The 20,780-nt window shown below is 39.2% G+C and overlaps 1 protein-coding gene across 1 annotated transcript in view; it reads right to left on the bottom strand.

The window, feature by feature from the left end:
- ARHGAP10 (Rho GTPase activating protein 10) overlaps positions 1-20,780 on the bottom strand; it is a 342,299-nt gene that overhangs the window by 115,402 nt on the left and 206,117 nt on the right. The window contains exon 16 of the mRNA XM_007472009.1: positions 5,303-5,361. Coding sequence (XP_007472071.1) covers positions 5,303-5,361 — 59 coding nt within the window. The remainder of the gene's footprint in view (positions 1-5,302; positions 5,362-20,780) is intronic.

Here is a 20,780-nt window from a genome sequence, read left to right as displayed (position 1 = left end):
AGTAAGAACTTTGTACATTCAAAGACTGAAAATTTTTGAAAACTTCACTGAAACACTTTCTAACTCGTGTGTGTCTTGTCATTAATAATCATTTTCCTCCAAAGAAAACCCAACTTTAATATTTTTTTATTTATCACTTATTGAGAAACACAAAATTGGAAAATAGCTTCCCACCTTCTAAGGATAAGGGCCTTCATTTCTAAGTGGAAAATACTAGAATCAGTTTTAAAAATAAAATCAAAACCTTCCACTTGCTTTTTTGAGTCCCTCTCCCACCAGCTCACTCCCATCTCATTTGAAATCATACACACATTCTTTGCCAAGTCTGCTTTTTCCCTTTTCTTCTAAAAAGAAGAATTTGTGTACAGTAAAACTTTTTCTCCATCTTGTTTCATTCTGTTATTAATTAAAGCTTTGTATTAATGGGCATTTTCATGTGGCTACAATAACAACTTTAAGGTACTCAAAAAGTTTTCTAAGATAAATTACCCTTAGCTGCTTATGCTATGTGCATTTCATTATATTTTAATTGATATAAATTACAAAGAATGCACAGCGTAACTTTTTAAAAATCTGAGATACCGAATTAATCATAACACTAAATTCCTGATGAATGCCAGGGACCAGAGTTTACTGTAATAGCAAAAGCATTTTTAATTGTGACACAACAAATCAGCATCTACAACACTTAATGTCTATCTGCTTATGTTGCTATGCCAGCTAATGGAGACTGAAAGATAGGAGCGTAGCTTACTTGACCTTATCAAAGACACACAGACAGGGAAACTAAAATTTGATATTTAAACGCCATCAGTCAGTAATACTGTAATTTCAGAAAGCATTAGCAGTAACCATTCAAGCACTTCCCACAGCACACGGGGCTTCAATTACCAGACATCAAGCATCCCAGTCCTTCTGTGGGAGACACTACCTAATACCAGAAATTGACTACAGCAGGCTAAGATAGCTTGATGTCATTAAGCATCCGATTCCTTTAATTTCCAGATTTCTGAGTCCCTCCCCACCAAGACAACATGATTTTGTCTTGTTTCCCCTGCAGGTTTACCAATAAGGATAGAACATTCTGGCTAAGCAAATGCCAGTGCCTTGGATCCTATAATAGTTTTCTTTTTCATCATAAGTGACTAAAGTACTTTGTGATTATGATTTTGTTTCCCAGGTACCTTAACTACAGGAAGAAAACATACTGAAGACAGCAAGACACGTGTTCTGGTCTGGGGGACAGAAATTTTTCGTGTGATGCCATATTAGGCGTCCAGGCTTCAGCTGTCATTCTCAAACCAAGTTTAACATGAGTCCAGCCCTGAAGCATGGATCCAATTCTTACCAATATGATCCATCAGAGATGCTGAGCCTGAAAGGCTGAGACACACACCAAGGACTACAACATTCTCAAAGGTAATAAACATCATGCAGTAAGAGAGCCAGGTAAATACCTGCCAGCCTTCCCCAGCTGGGCACGATCTTCTGACTCCTGCGTAAACCAAGCAAACTGTATTCTCATCTTACAAATTTCTATTCTAAAGGCCCATTATATTCTCTTGCAAGATGGATGGTGTGAAATAATAATAAATATACGCATACTGGTCTCTGCACCCAGTTCCTGATGCTGAGCTCCTAAAAGCCTTGTATTTGGGGGTGCTCAGAGAGTCTTTAGTTCTAGTATTTCTAGTTTCTTTTTTTTTTTAATATTTTTTTTTATTTTTGCGGTGTGTGGGCCTCTCACTGCTGTGGCCTCTCCCGTTGCGGAGCACAGGCTCTGGACGTGCAGGCCCAGCGGCCATGGCTCACGGGCCCAGCCGCTCCACGGCATGTGGGATCTTCCCGGACCGGGGCACGAACCCATGTCCCTTGCATCGGCAGGCGGACTCTCAACCACTGCGCCACCAGGGAAGCCCTCTAGTTTCTGATACAGAGCTCCTAGGGGCTCTGTCATTTCCTGAGTGATTGGAATGTCTGACACCAAGCTCCTAAGTCCCCTGGAATTTGGGGGCTGATAAGAACATCTTCTGTTTTAAGGAGGTGACTTTTGGTGGGCTTCTAGATGGGGGCTGGTCACAAGAGAGGTTAGAAGCTTGGAATTTTCAGATCCACCCACCATTCTCTGGAGAGGGGACGGGGCAAGAAATGGAGCTAACAATCCATCATGGCTACAGGATGAAGCCTTCATAAAAATCCCCCTAGCACAGGGTATGGACAGCTTCCAAGTGGGTGAACGTATCTATATGCCAGGAGGGTGGCACCCCCCAACTTCACGGGACAAAAACTCCTGCACTCAGGACACTTCTGGACCTTGCCCTGTGTACCTGACTGTTCATCTGTATCCTTTATCATGTCCTTTATTATACCATAAGCTGGCTAATGGACATTTCCATTTCCCTGAGTTCTGTGACCACTCTAGCAAATTCTCATGTCCAAGGTAGGGGTTACGAGAAAGCTGATTTCTAGCCGGTCAGTCAAAAGTACCAGGGATAACCTGGGACTTGGAACTGGTGTCTTTCATGGGGGGTACAGTTTTGTAGGACAAGTCCTTAACTTGTGGGATCAGAGGCTAACTCCAGATAAACAGAATCAGACCTGAATCCAACTGCAGGACACGCAGCTGGCATCACAGAATTGGTTGGTGTGGGGAAAACCCACACATTTGGTGACCAGAAGTGCAGTACTATGTGTGTACAGAAGACACACAGGAGTGACTTTCCTAGACAGAGGGTCTCCAGTTCCTTTTACCAATTTTAAGTTAACTCTCTCAGCTGAAAGGGTTATTTGGACGCGTTCAAACAAAAGTTTTTTTAAAAAAATTCTCAATGCATCCACCATTGACCAGTAGGTATTTCTTTTAAGAATGAAAAACAAAAGATGTTTGCCTTCTGTGGTGACAACAAAGAAAGAAAATTCACATTTGTATCACACACTCCAGAAATTAACTCACAGGTTCTCAGGGGAACTCTACAGGAAAGAAACTGATGAGAAGAAATGAAGGGACCCAGGAGAACCTTCAGAACCCTCAGCAGGGAGGGGAGAAAAGATCATCTCAACACCACAGAACAGACTGAAATTACTGCACATGACTGAAAAGAATCAAAATTTAGTTTCCATGCTGGTGTGAGAGGCAGTAACAGAGATGGGTGATGCTTGATCATTTTAGAAGTTAGCTCAGCTAAGACACTGCAGCACAACAAGGGAATCTCTGCCATCGTTAATGGAAAATGATAGTTTAACTGCAATTCCAAGTTTCCAACATTATTCAAGAGGAGACTAATCCTGGCCACCTGATTTCTGTGACCGTTTTAGTCAACACTGGAAAGGATACATGCAAAGATTAGAGGACCTGCTTCTATACTCTTTCCTGAGAGTGCTCACAAGAGAACTGAATAAAAAATGAAAGTCTGCACTGGAAATGTTGGCCATGAAAATACACCCATTTAATATACCTACTTTTCCCCATTAAACAAGGTAACTATGGGTCCCATGCCAACCGTAACTCCACTTGGGCGCAAATACCTGCCAATAATTACAGTAGCTACAGTGTTTCTCTGGAACAGGCTTGTTATTCAAGTCATTGTGAAGACTCTAGGCCAGATCCCAACACAGTCAGGAAGCAGAACACAAGGTACTCGTCTAGGAGGTGACGCTACCCTTCGTACTGGCACAATGTCTTCTCCCACAGTGTTGAAAGATAGCCTCAACAACTCTTGAAACTCACCTCCTACCACCATGGACTTAGTAAACACTTGTAAGTTCCTACCTCTTCATCTAGTAAAATACATCGATGTTAGAATTTCAAACACACTGGATTCGGTTACAAGGCGTGATAATGATACTAACCTGTGGTAACTGAAAACTTTATTCCATAATCCCTTTATCTTTCTCCAATTCTCAAAGGATTCTAGATTAAAATTGGCACTCTTTTGCTTTTTCCAGTCTCTGAGGCAAACATGAAACAACTGTCCTCCAATGAGAGTTTAATTTCTCTTCCCCCGGTTTGCCAAAAATGCCACAGGGAAGAATCAAAACAACTAAACATTTGCTTGAGTTTTTGCCAAGAAATCTTTCCCCCACTTCCTTGATCATACAAACTCCCCTTAAAAAGAAAAAAGAAATCCTCTTCCATGTGAAAACAAAAGTGAACGGAACCATATTTTTGCCTTTTCCAAATGCCTGTTTTATATGCAGAGTCTAACTGGGCCTAACTATTCCTTCTTTCTGCAACCTCCTAGGAACCTTCATGCTGGCTGGAGCAGGGACCTCACAAGAAGACACATTTAAAGCAATGTTCAGGCAGCAGTAACACAGGACCCAAAGGGATTGCTCTAAAGTTTTCAACAGATTAAACGATGGAATACATCCAAGGGAAGAAAATAAAAGGAAATGGAGATACAGTTACAACTACTGTCAGTGCACCTGTGAAAACCAATACTGCAGGTTTTAGCCAGTGGAACTGGGGTTTTGAATTTTAAATAAAGATCTCCAAAATCTGGCAAGTTACTTAACATGTCTCCACCTTCCTTTCCTTAACTATTAAATACCTAACACCAGAATATTTTGGAAGACTCTGATGATTTAACACCAAGTGTCGAACAGAAAAAGTGAGTGTGTATAACAGAGAGTGTAAGAGTGTATCAGAGAGAGAAAACAAGAAAGCTTGAAATGAGTATGACTCACAAAAAATTTAATCACAAATTAAAATGCTACCAACTATAAGCCTTTTTCATTTAACATTTTATCACATAGAATTCACTCTCTACCAAACATTGTGTGGGCTTCCGGTATGAGCTCACAATATTCCTTCTGCCTGCAATTTCCATATCAATATCTTTCTACGTGAAGTCATTTCCAACATGCAAAACTCTCCGAATCTGCTAATCTCCCCAACCTTCTGTAAGTTAAATACTCCTGTGTTCCCATCATACTGTGCTCATGTCATTATTATATACATTATGGTACAGGGAGAGGTGTGTGCGCCCCAATACTTGCTAAAGAGTTGGCTCCTGGGGGCAGAAATCCTTTCATGGCTCTATATATCCATTATATACCAGTGATTAGTGCACAGTAGGAGATAAATAAATGTCTGTGAGTGAATGAATGAATGAATGAATAAATATATTAATTGTCCCTTTTTTCATCTTCTAAAAGTAGGGGGGGCAAACACCTCCTCAAGTGATTTCCATTTTTAACACAGATTACAATAACATAAAGATAAATTTTTCATGTGGAAATTTCAGTTTGTACACACTGTCAATCACAAAACTTATTTCTATCACCTCGATGTAATACGTACTGGCTGGAACAATGAAGTCTCCGTGTAATTCATAGGTCATCAGCGGCTCTGGAAGACTCCTGTATTAAAAGGACAGCTTAGAATTACCAAACAAATACAAATAGGTCACCTCTTTTTGCATTCATTTTTTATAAAAGGATATTAAATATGTCATGCATTTCTTAATGTGCAAAACTTCCCTAGGAAATACTTTTACATATCAAAAAAGATACATCATTCAAATGGATTCCTTTATTAAGTGTTATCTGTACCACGCACTGTCCAAGCTTAAGCAGTCACAAATCTCTATCAGATCTAAGCAAACAGTATTTCATATTTAATCTTGGAAAGTACCTTTATAAACATCTGATTTCATGTATAAAACTCCCTTCCACACACTAACTTATTTAAAGTCAAATATTCTATCCAACCAAATATAAACATATAATTTTGAAAATCACCTCTAGGATATTAACTGGATGCCACAAAAAAAAATATGGAAAAGATTAAACAAATTTAAAGAAATCAAGTCCTCTTTTTTTTTTTTTTAAGATTTTTTTGATGTGGACCATTTTTAAAGTCTTTACTGAATTTGTTATAATACTGTTTCTGTTCTATGTTTTGTTTTGTTTTTGTTTTTGTTTTGGCCATGAGGCATGTGGGATCTTAGCTCCACGACCAGGTATCGAACCCACACCCCCTGCACTGGAAGGTGAATTCTTAACCACTGGACCACCAGGGAAGTCCCTCCAGTCCTCTTCTCTTACATCTCTATTATAAACATATGATATCCAATATTGATGTATGCCTATGAAATAACAGAGAAATGAAATAAAATTGATGACAACTTAAAAAACACCCATATCATTTTAATTTTCTACAAACAGATTACATAAATGGTAGGTTTTTATCCTGTGGTCAACAGAATGTTACAGTTCAATCAACATTTATACATATCTTAAATTTTAAAAGACCAGATCTCCAGACTCTAAAAACACCTAAGGAACACTAAGACAAGTTATCAATCTGTACAGCCCTCCTGGAGGGCAATCTGGCAGGATAAAAGATAAAAACTTTTAAAAGGTTTAAATCACGTAGCCCAGAAATTCCTCTTCAAATGCTTAAAAAAAAAGACATCAAAGATACACACACAAAAAAATTTTAAACATATGCAAAAGCCAAAAAAATGCCAGGGATAAAAAAGGTCATTTCATATTGATAAAGAGGTCAATTCATCAAGAAGACATAATAATCCTAAATGGTTGTTTGTTTTTTTAACAATCCTAAATGTTAGTGGGTCTAATAACAGGATTTTCAAAATGCAGGAAGCAAAAGTGGATGGAACTGCAAGGAGAAATAGACAAATCCACAAATATGGCCAGAGACTTAAATACCTCTCTGTCTCAATAACTGATAGAACGAGTAGACAAAATCCGTTAGGACAGAGATTTGACCAAAGCTATCAACCAACTTCACCTGACTGGTATGTCCATCACCTAAATGAAACGCCATCCAAAAGCAACAGAAGACACATTCTTTCCCAGTGCGTATGAAGCATTTATCAAGATAAAGATATTCTGGACCATGAAACAAATCTCCATAAATTTAAAAGGGTTCCATTTATACAGGGTATTTCTCTGATTACAGTAAAAATTAAATTAGAACTCAATAACAGAGATATCTAGAAAACCTCAAAGAAAGGAATATCAGGAAGTATTCTGAATTGAAACAAAAATGAAAATACAACATATCAGAATTTAAGGGATGTTGGTAAAGCAGTATTTGGTGGTAAATTTATACCACTAAGTACCTATGTTAGAAAAAAGAAAGGTCTTAAACTTTCTACCTTAAACAGCCAAAAAGAAAGTAAATTAAACCCAAAATAAGCAGAAAAACAGAAACAAAGATCAGAGCAGAAATCAATTAAACAGAAAACGAACAAACAGAAACAGAGAAAATAAATAAATCCAAAAACTGGTTCTTCGAAATAATCAATAAAGTTGGTAAGTCTAGCCATAATAATTAGGAAATAAAAGAAAGCACAAATCACCGATCAGAAATAATAGAGGTGACTGAAGAATCACTCCAGGTTCTAATGTATTAAAAAGAAAATAAAATATTATGAAAATATTCATGCCCACAAATTCAACAGTTTAGATGAAATGGACAAAAGTCTCAAAAGACACAAACCACTCCAAAAGAAATAGGTAACCTAAGAAATAGGTAACCCATATCAATTACAGAAAATGAATCTGAAGTTAAATATCCTGCCAATAAGAAAGCTCTAGGCCCAAATGACTCACTGATAAATTCTATCAAACAGTTAAAAAAGAAATAATACCAATTCTATGCAAATCCTTCCAGAAAATAGAAGAGGGAATATTTTCTAACTCATTCTTCGATGTCAGCATTTACCTTAGTACCAAAATTAAATACATTATAAGAAAACTACAGACCGATATTAACTCATGAATGTAGATGCAACTATTCTAAATAAGACATTAGCAACTGGAATTCAACAAGATAAATAAAAGGATAATACATCATGACCAAGCTGGGTTTATCACAGAAATGTAACTGCCTTAATATTAAAATAAAATCAATGCAACTCACCATACTAGCAAACAATAGACAATTCAGTGGAGAAAGGATAGTTTTTCCCACAAATGGTACTGAAACAACTGGACATCCATATTCAAAAGTGAACTTGGATCCATATTCTATATCTTATACAACGACTAACTTAAAATAGCTCATAGATCTAAGTGTAAAACCTAAAACTATAAAACTTCTGGAAGAAAACATAAAATCTTTGTGACTTTGGATTAGGCAAAAGCACAATCCATAAAGTACAGTCCATAAAAACTAGTAAATTCAACTTCATCAAAATTTTTAAATGCTCTTTGCAAGGCACTTTTAAGGGAATGAAAATACAAGCCAGGAAGCCAGGAAGAAAACATTTGCAAAGCACATTATCTAAAGACTTGTATCCGAAACATCAAGATTTGGCAAGGATGTAAAGGAAATGGAACTCTTGTACATCGTAAGTGGAAATGTAATGAAATACAACCACTTGGGAAAAAAGTTTGTCCGTTTCCCCAAAAGTTAAACATACACCTATCGTACAATCCAGGCGTTATACTCTTAGGATTTACCCAAGAGGAATGAAAGCCTACGTTCACTCAAAGATTTGTACACAAAGGTTTTTAGTAGCTTTATTTATAATAGCCCAAAGCTATAAGCAACCCAAATATTTATTAACAGGTAAATGGATAAAACAGAAATTTGTGGTGTATCCATAAAATGGAACACTAGCTAGCATTGAGAAGGACTGAACTATTGGTCCTTGCTACAACACAGGTGAATCTGTAATTATGCTGAGTGAAAGAACCCAGATTTTAAAAAGTACATGCCATGTTACTCCATTTATATGAAATTACAGGAAGTGCAAATTGATGTAGAGTGACAGAAAGCAGCCCAGTGGTTTGCCCAGGGATGAGGGAATGAGAAAAGTGAGAGATAGGGAGTTCAAAGGGGCTTGAGGAAACTCTGAGGGTGATGGGAGGGTTCAGCCACTTGATTTTGGTGATGGCTTCACAGATGTACACACACATCAAACTTATCAAAATGTATACTATAAATATATGCAGTTTATTGTACGTCAGCTACACGTCAATAAAACTTTAACAAAATGGAAAAACATATTTACAGATTATGTTCCCTACATACAATTTTTTATTGAATAAATTTCACTTGGAACATTGGATAAGTTTAAGGTGTAGAGCCTATTATTTTGATCCATTTATATACTGTGATATCACCGATGTGTCAATATTTATCACATTACATAATTATAGTGTACTATTATTGTCTACATTCATTATACTGTACCTTAGATCTCTAGGGTCTATTTACTACTCATTACAAGTTTGTACCCTTATACACCATCAATCTTATCCCTCCACCATCCCCTAGTAGCCACCATTTTATCTTACAAACAGTGTTTGATGCTGCAGGACACACATGGACACACACATGCGTGCGCATGCGTGTGAAATGACAGCTGTAGAGGCCGACACTAAAACTTAAAAGCACTAGTGAAGAAAAAACTGTTCTTTTATTTCCTCTCTCCCTCCCCTTCATCCCCTACACTCTCATTTAGGAAAGAAAAATAAAATGAATTACACCACAGACTAAATAAAGAAAAAGAAGAGGCAATCAGAAGGAAACCTTTGGTTTTGTTTCAAAACTCGAACAAGCAGGAAGCAGCAATGAAGGAAAATGCTAATCTGTCAGAGAATGAAAGTTAAAGGGTTTCGAAAAGAAAGGGGGAAAAATGAGAACACTCGGAAACCCCATAGAGAGCATTTCTTTTCCAATAAAAAAGAATTTGTATCTAGGTAACTTCTACATGCTGTTTATATCATTGCTGTATGTCTAGCCAGGCAATGCAGCATAAAAAAATAAGTATTAAGTATTGTTAATGCTGGGGAAGCAGTAATAAAAATGACAAGTTCCCCATACAAAATTCATTATATTGAGTCATCATACCTGTCGGCTTCTCACCCAACATGAGCTGCCTCTCACTGGGATCTGTCTATGGGTATAAAGCGTAATATTTACTAGGATGGCATTTTCTTCCCCAAAAGTCCCATTCTCATTTCCAGGCTTAGAAGTTTCTTCCAGGTAAAATCATTTTACTACAAACCTCACAAAATAGCTCATCTCTCCCCTGACAATGGGAAAATGCTGAAATGAACACATGACCGGAAATCAAAATTATGGTCAGAACAGATGGGAAATCAACCAGAGGGCTGGAATCAACCCTCATTTTAGTTTTAAAAACAAAAAACAAAAAACAACTTTGCCTCAAGTCAGAAGAAGAAAACGGGAGACGCCATACATGTGTCTATTGCACATATTTTTCTATCTCCCAGACCCTGGAGGCTTTGCTCCTCATTTTAGTTTAGTGTTTGTTTGGGGACGGAGGGGGGATGGGGATGTTTGGCTATTTCCCTTCTTCTATTTCCAACCTCCGATCCAATATTTGCAACGAAAAGAATTCAAGGGCAACAGCTTCTTCGGTGAGAAAAGCTATATTCAGCTTCGTGTCATTGTGCCATAAGTGACCCAGGCAGGCTGGCTCCAGAGCCCATGCTCCAAACCATCACACTGTATTACCTCTTGTGCTAAAAGAAACACCCCTGCTTGACTGTAACCGGGTAGCCAAAATGAAGGTAAATAAAAACCTCAGTTTTCTCCTCTTTGGTGCATCACCAGAAAACTTATTAATTAAATCCTAATTACTGCATCTTCAGTTGCTAAAAATAACATAGGGGAAGACAAGAGCAACCTAACTTTCAAATCTCCCAAGGCATCTGCCATTTTATGATAATCACTTTATCACCTACAGGCAGCCTGTGTATATTGTTAGGAGTGAAATTATACAATAATAGCATCTCCTAATGTTCTTCTGTAGGCAATGCTTGCTTAAAAGTGAAATTCAATAGGATGAAGCAATGTAAAGAGAAAAAAAAAGTAACACAAGACCAGGGACAAAAAGGAACTAACTTCAGAGAGTATCAAGAACCAGAAAGAAACTGTATGTATTGCAGAAAAAGGTCTCTACTTTATTAAACTAATTCCCCCAACAAGGGAAGAAAGAATCATGTGAAGCAGGAAAAATAACACATGCAATTTACTACAAAAGAAGTGGATTTCTGCCCTTAGCTTCCAACCAATAACCAAATCATTTTGAACTGAACTAGGCATAAGCTTACCAAACAGTAAACTGGGTTTAAAGCTACCTCCTGGCAAGGCACCATCCTCTGCTGGTCAGATTAACATGGGAAATTTATTTTATTTTTATATCCTTCACCCATTCTGTCCTTCATCCGTCTACTACAGGCTTTCTCAACCTCAGCACTACTGACATTTTGGACATCTGGGGACAGGGGAGGGCCGTCTCACGCACTGCAGATGTTCAGCAGTCCATCCCTGGTCTCCACGCATTAGATGCCAGCAGCATCCCTCTTCAGCAATCCTGCCAACCAAAAATGTCTCCAAATATTGCCAAAGAGCCCTGGAGTAGGGCTGGAGGGTACCAAAATCATCCCCAGTTTAGAACTTCTGCTCCCGTATTTGCGTGACAGAGTTAGCTCTAGATGCTGAGATACTGCAATGACCAAAACCACATAAGATATCATATCATCAGGAAGTGTACACTCCAATCCCAGGGTTGGGGCTAATGAGATATTACCATAAACCTCATCTAAACCAGTTAGTCACTACCAGTGGCAAACTAAACATAAGCACAGAGATTTAGTCTTCATTTTACCCCCTTCTAGAACAGGGATAATAATAAGGTCATCCCTCAGCATAAGCAGGAGATTGGTTCCAGGACCCACTTTGGACATCAAAACCTGCAGATGCTCAAGTTCTACAGTCTGGCCTCAGTCTCCACAGATTCAACCAACTGTGGACCGTAAACATCCTACACCATCCGCAGTTGGTTGAATCCGTGAATGTGGGACCAACCTGAGGATACAGAGAACTGACTGTACTTAAAAGGTTAAGAAAAAACATCTCAAAAAGTGGCTAAAAACATCTTCTTTGGCAGTTGAGGAAGATGGCGGAAGAGTAAGACGCAGAGATCACCTTCCTCCCCACAGGTACATCAGAAATACATCTACACGTGGAACAACTCCTACAGAACACCTACTGAACGCTGGCAGAAGACCTCAGACCTCCCAAAGGCAAGAAACTCCCCACGTACCTGGGTAGGGCAAGAGAAAAAAGAATAAACAGGGACAAAAGAATAGGGACGGGACCTGCACCAGTGGGAGGGAGCTGTGAAGGAGGAAAGGTTTCCACACACTAGGAAGCCCCTTCGCGGGCGGAGACTGCGGGAGGCGGAGCGGGGAGCTTCGGAGCCACGGAAGAGAGCGCAGCCACAGGGTGCGGAGGGCAGAGCGGGGAGACTCCCGCACAGAGGACCGGCGCCGACCGGCACTCGCCAGCCCGAGGGGCTTGTGTGCTCGCCCGCCGGGACGGGTGGGGCTGGGAGCTGAGGCTCGGGCTTCGGTCAGATCCCAGGGAGAGGACTGGGGTTGGCGGCGTGAACACAGCCTGAAGGGCGTTAGTGCACCACGGCTGGCCGGGAGGGGGTCCGGGAAAAACGCTGGACCTGTCGAATAGGCAAGAGACTTTTTCTTGCCTCTTTCTTTCCTGGTGCGCGAGTAGAGGGGATTAAGAGCACTGCTTAAAGGAGCTCCAGAAACGGGCGCGAGCCGCGGCTAAAAGCACGGACCCCAGAGACGGGCATGAGATGCTAAGGCTGCTGCTGCCGCCACCAAGAAGCCTGTGTGCGAGCACAGGACACTATCCACACATCCCCTCCCGGGAGCCTGTGCAGCCCGCCACTGCCACGGTCCCGGGATCCAGGAACAACTTACCTGGGAGAACGCACGGCGGGCCTCAGGTTGGTGCAACCACACGCTGGCCTCTGCCACCAGAGGCCCGCCCCGCAAGCTGTGCCCCTCCCTCCCCCCCGGCCTGAGTGAGCCAGAGCCCCCGAATCAGCTGCTCCTTTAACCCCGTCCTATCTGAGCAAAGAACAGACGCCCTCATGCGACCTACACGCAGAGGCGGGGCCAAATCCAAAGCTGAACCCCGGGAGCTGTGAGAACAAAGAAGAGAAAGGGAAATCTCTCCTAGCAGCCTCAGAAGCATTGGATTAAAGCCCCACAATCAACTTGATGTACCTGCATCTCTGGAATACCAGAACAGACAAAGAATCATCCCAAAGTGAGGAGGTGGATTTTGGGAGAAATGATATTTTTTTTTTCCCTTTTTTTCTTTTTGTGAGTGTGTATGTGCATGTTCTGTGTGTTATTCTGTCTGTATAGCTTTGCTTTCACCATTTGCCCTAGGGTTCTGTCCACCCATTTTTGTTTTCTTTTACTTAAAAAAAAATTTTAATAATTATTTTTTATTTTAATAACTATTTTATTTTACCTTACTTTATTTTATTTTATCCTCTTTCTTTCTTTCTTTCTTTCTTTCTTTCTTTCTACTTTTTCTCCCCTTTATTCTGAGCCGTGTGGATGAAAGGCTCTTGGTGCTCCAACCAGGATTCAGGGATATGCCTCTGAGGTGGAAGAGCAGAATTCAGGACACTGGTTCACAAGAGACCTCCCAGCTCCACATAATATCAAACAGCGAAAATCTCCCAAGGATCTCCATCTCAACACCAACACCCAGCTTCACTCAACGACCAGCAAGCTACAGTGTTGGACACCCTATGCCAAACAACTAGCAAGACAGGAACACAACCCCACCCATTAGCAAAGAGGCATAAGTCCACAGACACCACAAACACACCACCACACATGGACCTGCCCACCAGAAAGACAAGATCCAGCTTCATCCACCAGAACACAGGCACTAGTCCCCTCCACCAGGAAGCCTACACAACACACTGAACCAACCTTAGCCATGGGGGACAGGCACCAAAAACAACGGGAAATACGAACCTGCAGCCTGCAAAAAGGAGACCCCAGACACAGTAAGATAAGCAAAATGAGAAGACAGAAAAACACACAGCACATGAAGGAGCAAGGTAAAAACCCACCACACCTAACAAATGAAGAGGAAACAGGCAGTCTACCTGAAAACAAACTGAGAATAATGACAGTAAAGATGATCCCAAATATTGGAAATAGAATACAGAAACTGCAAGAAACATTTAACAAGGACCTAGAAGAACTAAAGAGGGAACAAGCAACAATGAAGAATACAATAAATGAAATTAAAAATACTCTAGATGGGATCAACAGCAGAATAACTGAGGCAGAAGAACGGATAAGTGACCTGGAAGATAAAATAGTGGAAATAACTACCGCAGAGCAAAATAAAGAAAAAAGAGTGAAAAGAACTGAGGAAAGTCTCAGAGACCTCTGGGACAACATTAAACCCACCAACATTCGAATTATAGGGGCCCCATAAGAAGAAGAGAAAAAGAAAGGGACTGAGAAAATATTTGAAGAGATTATAGTTGAAAACTTCCCTAATATGGGAAAGGAAATAGTTAATCAAGTCCAGGAAGCACAGAGAGTCCCGTACAGGATAAATCCAAGGAGAAATACACCAAGACACATATTAATCAAACTGTCAAAAATTAAATACAAAGAAAGCATATTAAAAGCAGCAAGGGAAAAACAACAAATAACACACAAGGGAATCCCCATAAGGTTAACAGCTGATCTCTCAGCAGAAACTCTACAAGCCAGAAGGGAGTGGCAGGACATACTGAAAGTGATGAAGGAGAAAAACCTGCAACCAAGATTACTCTACCCAGCAAGGATCTCATTCAGATTTGATGGAGAAATTAAAACCTTTACAGACAAGCAAAAGCTGAGAGAGTTCAGCACCACCAAACCAGCTTTACAACAAATGCTAAAGGAACTTCTCTAGACAAAAACACAAGAGAAGGAAAAGTCCTATAATAACGAACCCAAAACAATTTAGAAAATGGGAATAGGAACATACATATCGATAATTACCTTAAATGTAAATGGACTAAATGCTCCCACCAAAAGACACAGATTGGCTGAATGGATACAAAAACAAGACCCATATATATGCTGTCTACAAGAGACCCACTTCAGACCTAGAGACACATACAGACTGAAAGTAAGGGGATGGAAAAAGATATTCCATGCAAATGGAAACCAAAAGAAAGCTGGAGTAGCAATTCTCATATCAGACAAAATAGACTTTAAAATAAGGACTATCAGAAGAGACAAAGAAGGACACTACATAATGATTAAGGGATCGATCCAAGAAGAAGATATAACAATTGTAAATATTTATGCACCCAACATAGGAGCACCTCAATACATAAGGCAAATACTAACAGCCATAAAAGGGGAAACTGACAGTAACACAATCATAGTAGGGGACTTTAACAAGCCACTTTCACCAATGGAAAGATCATCCAAAATGAAAATAAAAAAGGAAACACAAGCTTTAAAAGATACATTAAATAAGATGGACTTAATTGATATTTATAGGACATTCCATCCAAAAACAACAGAATACACATTTTTCTCAAGAGCTCATGGAACATTCTCCATGATAGATCATATCTTGGGTCACAAATCAAGCCTTGGTAAATTTAAGAAAATTGAAATCGTATCAAGTATCTTTTCTGAACACAAAGCTACGAGACCAGATATCAATTACAGGAAAAGGTCTGTAAAAAATGCAAACACATGGAGGCTAAACAATACGCTACTTAATAACGAAGTGAGCACTGAAGAAATCAAAGAGGAAATCAAAAAATACCTAGAAACAATGACAATGGGAGATACAACGACCCAAAACCTATGGGATGCAGCAAAAGCAGTTCTAAGAGGGAAGTTTATAGCAATACAAGCCCACCTTAAGAAGCAGGAAACATCTCGAATAAACAACCTAACCTTGCACCTCAAGCAATTAGAGAAAGAAGAACAAAAAAACCCCAGAGTTAGCAGAAGGAAAGAAATCATAAAAATCAGATCAGAAATAAATGAAAAAGAAATGAAGGAAACAATAGCAAAGATCAATAAAACTAAAAGCTGGTTCTTTGAGAAGATAAACAAAATAGATAAACCATTAGCCAGACTCATCAAGAAAAAAAGGGAGAAGACTCAAATCAATAGAATCAGAAATGAAAAAGGAGAAGTAACAACTGACACTGCAGAAATACAAAAAATCATGAGGGATTACTACAAGCAACTCTATGCCAATAAAATGGACAATCTGGAAGAAATGGACAAATTCTTAGAAATGCACAAACTTCCGAGACTGAATCAGGAAGAAATAGAAAATATGAACAGACCAATCACAAACACTGAAATTGAAACTGTGATTAAAAATCTTCCAAAAAACAAAAGCCCAAGACCAGATGGCTTCACAGGCGAATTCTATGAAACATTTAGAGAAGGGCTAACACCTAGCCTTCTCAAACTCTTCCAAAATATGGCAGGGGGAGGAACACTCCCAAACTCATTCTACGAGGCCACCATCACCCTGATACCAAATCCAAACAAAGATGTCACAAAGAAAGAAAACTACAGGCCAATATCACTGAGGAACACAGATGCAAAAATCCTCAACAAAATACTAGCAAACAGGATCCAACAGCACATTAAAAGGATTATACACCATGATCAAGCGGGGTTTATCCTAGGAATGCAAGAATTCTTCAATATACGCAAATCACTCAACGTGATACACCATATTAACAAACTGAAGGAAAAAAAACATATGATCATCTCAATAGATGCAGAGAAAGCTTTTGACAAAAGTCAACAGCCATTTATGATAAAAACCCTGCAGAAAGTAAGTAGAGAGGGAACTTTCCTCAACATAATAAAGGCCGTATATGACAAGTCCACAGCCAACATCGTCCTCAATGGTGAAAAACTGAAACCATTTCCACTAAGATCAGGAACAAGACAAGCTTACCCACTCTCACCACTCTTATTCAACATAGGTTTGGAAGTTTTAGCCACAGCAGTCAGAGAAGAAAAAGAAATAAAAGGAATCCAAATTGGAAAAGAAGAAGTAAAGTTGTCACTGTTTGCAGATGACATAATACTATACATAGAGAATCCTAAAGATGCTACCAGAAAACTACTAGAGCTAATCGATGAATCTGGTAAAGTAGCAGGATACAAAATTAATGCACAGAAATCTGTGGCATTCTTATACACTAATGATGAAAAATCTGCAAGTGAAATTCAGAAAACACTCCCATTTACCACTGCAACAAAAAGAATAAAATATCTAGGAATAAACCTAACTAGAAATAAACCTACCTAAGGAGACAAAAGACCTGTACGCAGAAAATTATAAGACACTGATGAAAGAAATTAAAGATGATACAAATAGATGGAGACATATACCATGTTCTTGAATTGGAAGAATCAACATTGTGAAAATGACTATATTACCCAAAGCAATCTGCAGATTCAATGCAATCCCTATCAAACTACCAATGGCATTTTTCACAGAACTGGAAGAAAAAAGTTCACAATATGTATGGAAACACAAAAGACCCCAAAGAGCCAAAGCAATCTTGAGAACGGAAAATGGAGCTGGAGGAATCAAGCTCCCTGACTTCAGACTATACTACAAAGCTACAGTAATCAAGACAGTATGGTACTGGCACAAAAACAGAAAGATAGATCAATGGAATAGGATAGAAAGCCCAGAGATAAACCCATGCACATATGGTCACCTTATCTTTGATAAAGGAGACAGGAATGTACAGTGGAGATAGGACAGCCTCTTCAATAGGTGGTGCTGGGAAAACCAGACAGGTACATGTAAAAGTATGAAACTAGAACTCTCCCTAACACCGTACACAAAAATAAGCTCAAAATGGATTAAAGACCTAAATGTAAGGCCAGAAACTATCAAACTGTTAGAGGAAAACAGGCTGAACACTCTATGACATAAATCATTGCAAGATCCTTTTTGACCCACCTCCTAGAAAATGGAAATAAAAACAAAAATAAACAAATGGGACCTAATGAAACTTCAAAGATTTTGCACAGCAAAGGAAACCAGAAACAAGACCAAAAGACAACCCTCAGAATGGGAGAAAATATTTGCAAATAAAGCAACTGACAAAGGATTAATCTCCAAAATTTACAAGCAGCTCATGCAGCTCAATATCAAAAAACAAACAACACAATCCAAAAATGGGCCGAAGACCTAAACAGACATTTCTCTAAAGAAGATATACAGATTGCCAACAAACACATGAAAGAATGCTCAACATCATTAATCATTAGAGAAATGCAAATCAAAACTACAATGAGATAACATCTCACACCGGTCAGAATGGCCATCAACAAAAAATCTAGAAACAATAAATGCTGGAGAGGGTGTGGAGGAAAGGGAACCCTCTTACACTCCTGGTGGGAATGTGAATTGGTACAGCCACTATGGAGAACAGTATGGAGGTTCCTTAAAAAACTACAAATAGAACTACCATATGACCCAGCAATCCCACTACTGGGCATATACCATGAGAAAACCACAATTGAAAAAGAGTCATGTACCAAAATGTTCATTGCAGCTCTATTTACAATAGCCAGGAGATGGAAGCAACCTAAGTGTCCATCATCGGATGACTGGATAAAGAAGATGTGGCACATATATACAATGGAATATTACTCAGCCATAAAAGAAACGAAATTGAGTTATTTGTAGTGAGGTGGATGGACCTAGAGTCTGTCATACAGAGTGAAGTAAGTCAGTAAGAGAAAGACAAAGACCGTAGGCTAACACATATAAATGGAATCCAGGGGAAAAAAATGTCATGAAGAATCTAGGGGTAAGACAGGAATAAAGACACAGACCTACTAGCGCATGGACTTGAGGATATGGGGAGGGGGAAGGGTAAACTGTGACAAAGTGAGAGAGTGGCATGGACATATACACACTACCAAACATAAAACAGATAGCTAGTGGGAAGCAGCCGCATAGCACAGGGAGATCAGCTCGGTGCTTTGTGACCACCTAGATGGGTGTGATAGGGAAGGTAGGAGGGAGGGAGACGCAAGAGGGAAGAGATATGGGAACATATGTATATGTATAACTGATTCACTTTGTTATAAAGCAGAAACTAACACACCATTGTAAAGCAATTATACTCCAATAAAGATGTAAAAAATAAATAAATCTTTAAATAAAATACTTGAAAATAGGTAACACACACCTGAACCCGCTGATAAATGTTAATTTCTTTAAAAAGTGGGCCAACTGGACAACACAGGCCTCCTGATGTAATAACGCAACAGGAAGAATATAGCACTGCTATAATGTATTCTTGCAATAAATAAACAAACAAAAGCCCAAACTGAATCTAACGAAGCCTATAGATTTAACTATTAGCTTATAGGAAACATGACAGATAACAGAGAAACCTGAGGATACCACCAGCCATATCTAAAATGTGGAAAATTCTATTTTAAAAAATGACTCAGGGGCTTCCCTGGTGGCGCAGTGGTTGAGTCCGCCTGCCGATGCAGGGGACGCAGGTTCGTGCCCCGGTCTGGGAAGATCCCACATGCCGCGGAGCGACTGGGCCCGTGAGCCATGGCCGCTGAGCCTGCGCGTCCGGAGCCTGTGCTCCGCAACGGGAGAGGCCACAACAGTGAGAGGCACACGTACCGCAAAAAAAAAAAAAAAAAGAAAAGAGTAAAAATGACTCAGGTTCATCAACAAATTAAATGCTGCGGGGGCGGGGTAGAGGGAGGGGACTGCACAAATGAAAAACGGCTTAAAACATACCAAATGAAATGTGCTGACACTGCTGAAACCCTGAAGGAATTAAAACTAACATTAAAATACGTTTTTGAAAAAAAATCTGTAAAAATGGAACACAGATTGAGTACTGCATCATACGCATTTTGTTAGGTATGATAATTATATTCTTTTTGTCTTTTCTATAACGTTCTTTTTTTAAGTCCTTACCTTTTTTGAGATATGCACTCAAGTATTTATGAGCGCAGCAATACGTTTTAGAAAATCTTTAAAGTATTATTCCAAAAAGTGGCAGTAGAGACTAATGAAACAAGAAGTGTCGAATGTTGAAAACTGAACAGCAGGATAATGGGGCCATGAGGAGTCATTATACTCATCTGTCCGCTTGTATAAATTTGAAATTTTTAAAAACACAAAATATGTAATATAAGTTGATTCTAATGTGCATGTTGGAACCCAAATAGTACTTACCTGAAAATCAATCCTGTGGGTTGGTTAAAAAGAAATGATGATGGGGGAGCAGTGCCATTTGTCTGCCAGGCAAAAAGCAAAGTCCCCAGCAGACCCACAGCCTAAGAATTACAGTCGTGACTGTTTTCCATTCGTTTGCTCCGTGTACTTGTCCTTCATCTATCCTCAAGCTTTGTGATCATTCATTTCCTTTCTTTTCTCAAGAAAGGTGAATGCTCAAAGAAATGCTGAAGGTTTTCAAACTCTAATCCTAGATACTTCCTATAGTAAATGTAAAACTCAAAGTTTATCTTAAAAAAAAAAAAAACCTCATCAAGTAAACTTCTTTTCAAATCGCTCTGTATATGTATGTCATCATTATAATCCTTTAAGTTCACATGGTTTACACTTAAAACTAAAACATCTTCATTTTAGCCCACAACATAAAGAAAAGATTCAATGAATGTAATGAACAGCCTTCTTCCTTACTGTTTCAGAGCATTTAATTCCAAAAACTCACATCCACAATGGACTCTATTTCAAAACCCAAGCCTATTCCAGGTCTGTTCTGTTGCAATTTATCTATCAAGTGATGTTCACTGACTATGTCCCACACTTCCTGGGACATCATTAGGTACCTCATAAATGTTCTCCTTTCTCATAAGCTGTGACTTTTGAGATGCATGTTCTGAGTCTGCATTTGCTGTGTGTTAAACATCCAAACAGT

This window comes from Lipotes vexillifer, unplaced genomic scaffold, assembly GCF_000442215.2.
Source record: "Lipotes vexillifer unplaced genomic scaffold, Lipotes_vexillifer_v1.1 scaffold269, whole genome shotgun sequence".
Taxonomy (NCBI): domain Eukaryota; kingdom Metazoa; phylum Chordata; class Mammalia; order Artiodactyla; family Lipotidae; genus Lipotes; species Lipotes vexillifer.
Note: the sequence above shows the minus strand (reverse complement) of the source record. Positions and strands in the feature narration are given on the sequence as shown.